This window comes from Montipora foliosa, chromosome 7 (genome assembly GCF_036669935.1).
Source record: "Montipora foliosa isolate CH-2021 chromosome 7, ASM3666993v2, whole genome shotgun sequence".
Classification (NCBI taxonomy): Eukaryota; Metazoa; Cnidaria; class Anthozoa; order Scleractinia; family Acroporidae; genus Montipora; species Montipora foliosa.
Window position 1 is genome coordinate 1,455,494 of NC_090875.1, and position 10,000 is coordinate 1,465,493.

Sequence of the window (10,000 nt, forward strand, 5' to 3'; positions counted from 1 at the left end):
ACAATTATTATTTTACATCCGTGTTTTCCCATTTTAAAATAATTTAATCTATAGAAATATACCTTGAAAGAAATTCTGAACAGTCACTGCTAGCACTGCTTCCCATAGCAAAGGATGAAGATGATGAACTGTCATGTGCAGACTGATGGCTGTCGAAGCTTGAATTAACGTAAGACTGGGATTTTCTGTGTTGATACAAGTATGTTTAAAGTCAATTAGCTGTTGGAAACCCAAAGAAAATATGTATTGACATTAAACTTGAATGCAATAGTAACTTGTACTGCGATGCCCTGACAACCCAAAGAAAACTTGTATACATTACACTTGAATGCAATTATAGTAATTTATACTGAGCTGCTCAATAAAGACAAATTGCATGCAACTGAGGTCGATATAAGAGCCACCACTATACTACTCATTAATAATTTATGAGTACTTGACACCCTATCAGGTTGTTGATAAAATGACAAGTGCATGAGTTTTAAACGTGATCAAACAATCGTCGTTAAAATTGTTTTCATAAAGCATACTAAGAAGGCATAGCTTCTTTTTCTTGTGTGATGCATATGTGATCCTTCCAGAATTTGAACCTTAACAGTTCGGACTTCCGAGGAACACACGTTTTGTAGAATGTTTTTGAAGGCATTCAAGACTCGCAGCACGTGTTTTACCTGGTCTAAAAACACTTGGCATATACTGATAAAAGACTGCTACTCGTTTGTTCAGCATTACACACGTGCACTGTACTTATTTCATGGTTATTATATTATTAGTGTCTTAAGTGTAAAGTAATATAATATACACTTGCACAGAACTCTGAGGTTTATACAATTAGCGGTAAATTATTATTATTATTATTATTAACAAAGTACATCAATAACACTTGATTTACAGTATTTTAATTTTTTGTTTTACCTTGATTTTGATATTCGTTTTCCGTTATTGCTGTCCCTTTTATATTTCCGCTTGTTCTGCAAGGACTGTCCCAGCCTCTTTCGTAACTCACTTCGGTACTTGAAAGAAGCCAGCTGTGGACATGCTCCTTTGACCTTAAAAATTGATGGAGGATTAATATTTCAAAATTATGACCTAACCATATCATTTAAAATCAGAAAATTGCTCAGTTTAAGTTAGCTTATTTTCACATACATGTAATCTAAGGATGCCATTTCAATAAAAGGACCTAAATTTCATAAAACCAACACAATGTCAAACAATTTATGAAAAAGGAAAGCTCACGAGAGTGAAAAAAACTTGCCATTTTGAATTTGGAATTTCTTCAATTCTGGGTGCTTTGTCCCAGATTCTGGCACCACATGCACAATCCCTGAGCATGTTCTGCAAAAATATTGCAAGTGTTAGTTGTAATCTCGCTGAAGAATACATTTCCTGATGTGTTCTATTAAATTTAGCTTCACTTTATTTTATTATAATAGTTGACAAACTCTTATGCTCACAATGCGAACCTTAAATGAAATAGTAATTTCAGCCGAAAATTTTACTAAAACTCTTTCTTAGCTGGAATTTTAGCTTGCAGCAGTTAAAAGTTTCACACGCCCCTCGACGAGTTTTTTTTCATACTTCAAAAGTAACATTTAGGTGGATGTCAATGAAATGTTTCCATGAAGATACTTCTGTTCTCTTGGTGGCAATTGAATTTGTCATGGAAACATAAATGTTGATTGAGGTAAATCTAAATTTTTTTTCGAATATGAAAAAATGTCATCGAGGGGTGCGTGTTACTGATCATGATAACTGCTTTAAAGTGATTATTCATTATTGTACCACATGTGCACTCACCCTGAAGAAAAGTTGTGCTGGTGATGATTTTCTGTTTTTGTCAGCTGAAACCCTTTTAACAAGAAGATCTTCAGCTGTGAATGTCTGGTCACCAATCAACCCAGCATTCTGTAAAAGTAAGGAAAAACGGCAAAATTAAGAAATACAATAGCCCAAAGTGATGAACTAGTTAGATAGGGTGATGATAAAGTAGTGTATCAAAATTCGCTGTTCAACTTAATTATCTACCTTGGCCTTTGGCGGCAGCGGGAATGATTAGTTGAGGCATTTGGATTCAATATAATTATGGCAAGCCTGATAATTTGAAGAGAAGTTACTGAGCACTTAGTAAATTAGGTCTTCCACGTTTTGCTTCAATTTAAGACCGAACACATCGACCTAGCTTTGGCAGTACATATGTACTAGCTTCTTAAATGAAAGGTAAACATAGTCATTATTAATAACTGAAAAGTGCGTAGAAAAAAAACTCTTTGATTGAAATATTTATGGTATTTTGTTGTGGATAGATAATACACATGTACACCCTAGCTATCCCTTTGTTGAGAAAGCGATTTGCAAGAGATAGTACGTACCATTTCAATGTCATTGTCATGCGTATCAAGACTAGAGTCTTCACTTGATGCAGTTCAACTTTCAAACAAGTTGACGTCTGTAAGGTTAGGCACTCGATGTTCTTTTTCACAATTATTGGCACTTCCATGGTTTTCTGTTGCAGAGCAATTCGGAGTTTTATGATTTTGCCCATCCTTAGGCCACATGCCTTCAAGTCCTCCTCTTGTGCAGTTCTCAGGGTAGCCACATCACTTATCTGAGCGACAAACAAGGTTCAAAACATCAAACTTCAGGAAACTGATTGGCATGACTTGAGAAAATACTTTGAATTATGACAATTGCTCACTCCGATCTATTGTGACCGCACTATTCACAAAAAATAAAATGCTTAAGTCTCGCAGATCGAGAATACTAACGTATGGATGCTGTACTGCATGATGGAGAAGAGAAAGGAAAAAAATACAAGGTATAAAAGCAACAAGAATCTTTTCCACAGAACTGAAATTTCATCTGAATAGTGATAGAACACAGGTCACATTCCACAGGTCACTCGTTGCAGGTCATTGCTTTACCTTTTTAAAAGTGACCCAAAACCCTCAATTTGGCTAACCCTAGGCCTAAAAACCCTAATCAGGCCAAGGGTTAGCCAAATTAAGGGGTTTCAGGTCACTTTCAAAAAGGTAAAACAATGACGTGCAACGAGTGACCTGTGGAATGTGACCTGTGTTTTAGACCCGCTCCCAAATTTGCGCCATTTTCATAACTGATTTTATTATGAACGTGCGGTCTAATCCTTCGAGGACCAGTAAATATGGCAAATTCTTTCATCAAATTAAGCTTACTATTCACAAAGAATTTAAAACGTTATTGTTTCTAAATGCAGTGTGACCTAGTAAGTAGATTCTGTGATGTACAAGCCAAGTTCCGCTCGTTACATTTTACATCCAACTTTCCAACGTACAAATTGTGCAAATGTAAGCTTACTTACCATTTCCTGTCTAAGTACGCTGCAAACACTTTGCGATGAACTTTCACTGAACTTGCATCGACTGATCAAATTTTTCAGACACAATCCATTGCTAAAGAAAGCGAGATTGATAACGATTACAGCAAAAATAGCCACCGATGGACTTTCCTCGTGCTCTTTCAAACTTCGCATCGATCAACGTGTAACCTAAAACCTTCCGACGTCACACGCACTGACCCACACCTTTGACCATTCGCGACCACTTGTACAAAGCGCTCATGGCGGGATTTCGTTAACCAGGACGCATCCAGTCACTACAGCACAAAACATCATGCCGAAAAAGAGAACAAGAACTTGCTTTTGCAAATTATGTAAAGACCGCATTGTGCTGTCAAGTAATGTTGCGGTAAGACATTGTCAGACATACGGTGTTCTTACGGACTTTTCAATTGACAAAATGGCTGAAACAGATGAAAATACTGACGAAGGCTGTGCTTCAAAGAAAATGAAGCAAGATGAAGATCAATCAAGCGAATCCTCATTCTCGACAGAGAACGATGACACCGACGATTTGATGGAAACGCCAGTGAGTCGACTTACCAGTGGAGGCAGTGTAAGTGATTTGTACTTAGGATTTGTTCATCAGTGTAGATTTAACAGTGTGCAATTGTTCTGAACTCAGCTGAGAAATGTGCTATCCACAAGAAAAATCAAACGCATGGCCGTCCAAATAATTAAGCTCAAAATGTTGACCGCCTCGGCGTTTTATTTTCGTGCGGACAGCACAGTTCCCAGCGGAGTTCCGTGTAATCGAAACGCGTGAGCATACGACTTTTTGACCAGTTAATTATTCGTCCGATATAGTGTAACTAAACGTAGACTAAATATATTGGTCATGGTACATTTTAAGTTAACTATTTTTTGAAAAATTGCTCGATTCTCTAAAGTAAAGTGTTGGCCAGGATTTGTTGTAATAATGCAAGGTATAGCGCTTAAGTTAAGATCAAAGGGTGTTGCTAGAAGGAGGAAGTGTGGACCGCGGAACCCACGTAACCAACAGAACCGCTTCAAAAACACCTTTGTTTCGAAAGCGACAACAGACTATCGTTTTTTGGAAGTTTTCCGTCATTCGGCCATGTCTAGATCTCACCATGTGACCAGGTCCAGTCCACTGCAGTTTTGTGGTTTTGTGGGATATCAGCTGCCACGATCAGCCAGTTATAGAAGGTAAAGGCAAACAAGACAGACAAAAAACTGTGCATTTTAAAAATCTTTCAAAGAAACAGTAGTCTAGCATTGTTTTGAGGGAAAATGGCATTTTTGAATTGGTTCTGTGGGGTCGAGAGTGTCTGTGGTTCCGCAATTTAGTAACACCCAACCAAGTTCAAGTACTTATAGCTTGCTTCCTGTTATTGCAAATTGAATGTACATCAAAACAAAACATTGACTTTATTTTGCAGTCAATTTATACACTACTGATGAAGAGGTTACCTCCAGCTTTTTGGAAATTGGGGATGCCTGTCTGAGAGAGGTAGACTGTTACTTGAGTAAAGGAGTGAACTTTAAGTACGCTATAACCTTTATTTTTCGCATTTCTTTTCATTCATGGCCATTCCATACTTTTGCTTGTACAAGAACAAAATTTTGCATTACTTCATTTTTCTAATGTCTTTATAACAGATAAATAGGTTGTGAGTAATGACGACATGCTCTTGTAGGATTTGTTGAATAATGATCAAGGGATTGATGACAAGCAGGTCACTGATAATGAGGACATCAAGATAACAGTTGTCCAAGATAGTGACGTTGTTGATACCCTTGAACTTTTGCCGAGTGACAATTTCTCTGACAGTGATGACAGTAGTAGTGCCTCGTCAGAGTCTGAAACAGAAGGACTGGATCATAACACGGTTAGTGCCTGCTTTTTACTATACATGTGTTGCTTTATGAGAGTTGTTATTTTGACCTATTGTTTTTTGTGGATCCCTCTGCTATATCTTACATACATTGTCGAACCATCAGTATTGAAGGCATAATATAAGATCTTATAATATTGTTATATGCAATCTTTTGTACACCCTTTTCAGGAACGCAGCTTCATAAAATATTTTACTTATTAGGTGGCTATCGTCATGGAAATGAGTCGCTTCTAGTAATTCCTTTTTTTTTTTACTTTTAAACTTTGATTCTGTAAAAAGCACCTTTGGACCCTTGCAAAAGGGCACTATATGAATGTATAATAATAATAATAATAATAATAATAATAATTATTATTATTATTATTATTATTATTATTATTAAATGGACATAAAGGCTGCTTTTGAATTAGTTGTAATAATTTTCTAGTTGATGTCTACTCAGATAATTTTTTTAAAGATTACTTATTAATTTTATACTACTTGGAATAAGTGATAATAATTTTGTTTTGAAATTTACTCAGGGAAAACATTGTGCTGTTGTTGATGACAAACTAAGAGCAAAGATATCAGCTTTTCCTAAGTTCCAATGTTGACATTCTTTATAATGTTTCAGGAACCTGACAAAGACCCTTTTGATGTTTCTATGCACTTCTTCAACGAAGTCTATTTGAATCCATTGAGGCAACAAAATGGTATGAAGCAGAGTCCCCTCCTTTATCCTGGTGCTAAAATAAGTGTGGTAGAGGCCCTTGTGCACATGTTTGATTGGTTCACATCTCATCCGTCTTTAAGTAAACAAGCATTCTCTGAGAACTTGCATTACTTGCACAACTATATACTGCCACAAGGGAACTTGCTTCCTTCGTCATACCAGGAAGCACACCAGGTCATCAAGCCATTCTTGATTCCAGAAATCACTTACCATGTGTGTCCAAATGATTGCATCATATTCAGGAAAGAATATAAGAATGCTGCAAAATGCCCCAAATGTATTGAGGATAGATTCAAAAGCAACAGTCATTTACCCAAGAGAACATTTGTCTATCTACCATTGTGTCCAAGGTTAGTAAGAAGTTATGGAACAGCAAGCATAGCTGAAGCTCTTCAAAGTCATCAGGAGAACATGTCCGACGAAAACAGGAACACTTTACTTCGAGATATCCATGATTCACCCTTGTGGAAAAAAGCCTACAGCCAAGACGGTACATGTCAAGGAGATCCTCGAGGATTATCCCTCAGCCTTTGTCTGGATGGCTTAAATCCTTGGAGCAAAAACAAAACTAACAACTCCATGTGGCCAATAGTCCTTGGGCAACTAAACCTTCCTCGAAGCATCAGGAATCTTTTTTCCAATTTACTTCTTGTGGGCATCATCCCAGCTCAAGAGGATGGCAAGGAGCCTTACCACCTTGACCCATACCTTGAAATCCTTGTGGATGAGTTATTGTGTCTTACAGACATGAAAATGTATGATGCTTATAGGAAAGAATCATTCCCAATAAAAGTTGGTATCCTTCTTCATGTTCTTGACTAACAAGGAATTGGCAAGGTGTTTCACATGACAGGAACTGGCTCATATCGTGGTTGTTCGTGGTGTCAAGTGAAGGGAATGTATTGTTCTCATCTGAAGAAGATAATCTATCTTGGAAACCGGAAGTATCTAGCACCAGAGAATGAAATGAGGAAAGATATAGTCAACTTTCCAGAAAAGACAAGAGAAAATAGAGCAGAGCCACCAGCTAGAAAATTTAATGAAGACCTTAACTATCACAAAGCATATGCTAATGCAAAAAACCAGATGCAGGCAAAGAGCATCGCATCTGCAAGTGGTTGCAGTGGTGAATACATTTTTGCGACAAAGTTGCTAAATTTTGACCGCGTAACAGATGTTGTGCCAGATGCCATGCACACTCTTGCTGTTTGCATGAAGCATATTTTGTATTTAATCACTGGAAAGGAACCTGAAGACTCTGTGTCTGTGAGAAATGCAGAAAAGTCATTCAACCGGTTCCCAGAATGCTGGATTGAAAAGGAAGCTAATGAAGACACAGATCTTGTATCAGACAAGAATGTTGCAGAACGATCCAGAACAATTTTGCATGGAAAGAAGGCTCTTGGAAAAGGAAAGAAAGGAAGGGTGAAGTCCTCATCTACACCACGCAAGCTTCCCTCTGCACCATTTACACTAAAACCTGGAGATGTTAAAATCGCTGATCAACGTGCACGGCAAGTGATTGTGTCAAGTGACTGCAGTTTCAAGTCTGGACCAGTATTCAGTAAATTATCAAGACTGAATTCACATGACCTTAAGGAGGTTTGTGGAAAAATACATATTCAGCTACACGAAAGCTAGTATTTGAAGTTCTTTAATTACTAAGAAAATAGTTTAGTGGTTATATATAAAGTTTAATTTGTCAGTTGAAGATTGTCAGTGATAATTACTTGTGTTCTTTATGTGGAATTAAGGTTGTTACTCATGATATTACGACTATAATTATTTAGCCTGCAGAACAGGCGTGATTTTTTGCGTAAACAGAGGCGAAAGCGAGGCGAACGCGAGGCGAGCGCGAAGCGCAAGTGGCGCGCGAGGGGAGGAGTGCTAAAAAATCCCGCCTGTCCGCATACCATTGTTCAAGCTGTTCTGGCGTTCATATATGAACGCGGCTACCCAATTGGTTATTTGACATCACGTGATCCTCGAACATTTCTCAAATTCAACATGGCGGTCTCTGTGGATGAAGCTATTCGGGAATCCCTCCGTTTATTTCCGAATGTGCCGGATGTTAAGGAGAAACAAAAGAAGTGCATCGAACTATTGTTAAAAAGAAAGGATGTACTTGGATTACTTCCCACTGGCTTTGGAAAAAGCTTGATTTATCAACTTTTTCCCTCCGTCTTTGAAACGATGAATTGCAAGGGAGCCCACGTGCTTGTTGTTAGTGCTTTAAAAGCGATCTCTAACGAGCAAATGGAAGAACTAAATGATCTTGGAATACCAGCATCAGAAGTGGGAATCAGTGAACAAGAAGACTTGAAGATTTTGCGCGGAGAATACAGCCTGATATTCGGAAGTGCTGAGATGTTGTTAAAAAAAGAGTGGTTGGACAAATTCAAGAAATCTAAGTTGATGGGAACTGTCGAACTTCTCGTTGTTGATGAAGCCCACGTATCTCAAACTTGGTGAGTTTTCCTGCAGTTATGTTAAGTTTTGATTGGCAATGTCTGAGACTTGCCCTTGCCAAGATCGGTATTGGTAAATCATAACATCGAGATGGCAATACCTGCTAAGCTTTAATGTGGATAATTGAGTCATTACGTTAGTTGCATGTACCAAAACCCGCTTTTTTTTGGTGAAAAGGGAGCGATATGAGGCAATTGTAAACGTTAATAATAGCATGTCGAGGGTTAATTTTGACAATGAATTTTTACCCATTTTTGTACTATTCTCTGAATGCTCGTCAGATATTAGAAGGAGTATTCTCACTATCTGATTCCCTGCACTGTCATGTAAGCTCTACCATTAATCTATCGGTTTTTTTCAGTAACCAAGCCTTCTTCTCTTGTTTTCAAGGGGAAAGTCGTCTCACAGAAAAAAAAGCTTTTAGAGCAGCGTATGGGGAGCTGAGCACCCTCAGGTCATTTCTGAAGCCTGGTACACCAGTCCTTGCCCTAACTGCGACTGTGGAATTGAAAAGCCGTGTCAACTTGATAAAACTGCTTGGAATGCAAGCACCTGAGATAGTAGACGTATCCATTAACAATGAGAACATCAGATTTTCTGTACAGAAAATCAAGAAAGGACTGCAGTGTTTTAATTGGTTGGTGGCCAAGATAGCTACTCAACAGCAGAGTACCTCAAAAACAATTATTTTTTGCAGAAGCATAACTGACATCTCTACTGTTTTGAGCTACCTTTTGGCAAAATTGGGTAGTGCAGCCTATGTGGATCAAGAAAAATCTCCATTGAAGTGTCTCATTGCAGTGTATCATAGCAACAGCCCCGAAGAGTCTAAAGTGAGGGTTAACAAGTCATTGAAGCTGAATGATGGCCCCATCAGGATTGTGTTGGCGACTTCTGCATTGAGTCTTGGTGTGAACTTTAAGGATGTGAGGTACATAATTCATTATTGACCTGCACCTGATTTAAGAACTCATCTGCAAGAGGCTGGAAGAGCAGGAAGAGATGGAAAGGCTGCCTTTAATGTTTTATATTATCATGGCCAGCAACTGCGTCTCTGTGACAAAAATTTCAAGGAAAGTCTGAAAGTAACATCTTGCTACCGTGTAGCATTTCTTAAGACTTTTGACAGCACAGTGAAACCTCTAAACGAAGGCCACAACTGCTGTAGCAATTGCCACCAGGCATGTCAATGTTCTGGTGAAAATTGTGCAGTCAGCCTTCCTGTTTTTGAAAGTGTCGATTCTCAAGAAACAATGACTCAGGGAGAACGAATTATCAATGGTACTGATATTGCTGACTTCGAGTCTGCGTTAAAAGAACTACAGGACAACTTGGATGGAAATGTTACATTTTCTATTCTGGGGAACAAACTGATGACTCATGGTTTTTCAGATAATGTGATCAAAGAGATTGTTCATGATGTTCAACACATCTTTACTGCAGAATATCTTATTGAAAACCATCACATTGTATCACTACCTTTAGCCAGAGACATTATGGAAATTATCCAAGAACAGTTTGAGGACATTGACATTTCACAAGATGAACTTTTCAGAATCTCTCTTACCGATCAGCTGGAAG

At 38.1% G+C, this 10,000-nt stretch overlaps 1 protein-coding gene across 2 annotated transcripts in view; it reads left to right on the forward strand.

Moving 5' to 3' along the window:
- Nucleotides 1–7,942: 7,942 nt before the first annotated feature.
- The window catches only part of LOC138010491 (ATP-dependent DNA helicase RecQ-like), a 4,028-nt gene continuing 1,970 nt past the window's right edge, over nucleotides 7,943–10,000 (forward strand). For both annotated transcript variants that reach the window (XR_011124481.1, XM_068857474.1), the window contains exons 1-2: nucleotides 7,943–8,418; nucleotides 8,781–10,000. The exon at nucleotides 8,781–10,000 is cut by the window's right edge. Coding sequence is in view for 1 of the 2 variants with exons in the window: in XM_068857474.1 (XP_068713575.1) it covers nucleotides 7,958–8,418; nucleotides 8,781–9,369 (1,050 nt within the window). In the remaining variant the exon portion in view is untranslated. The remainder of the gene's footprint in view (nucleotides 8,419–8,780) is intronic.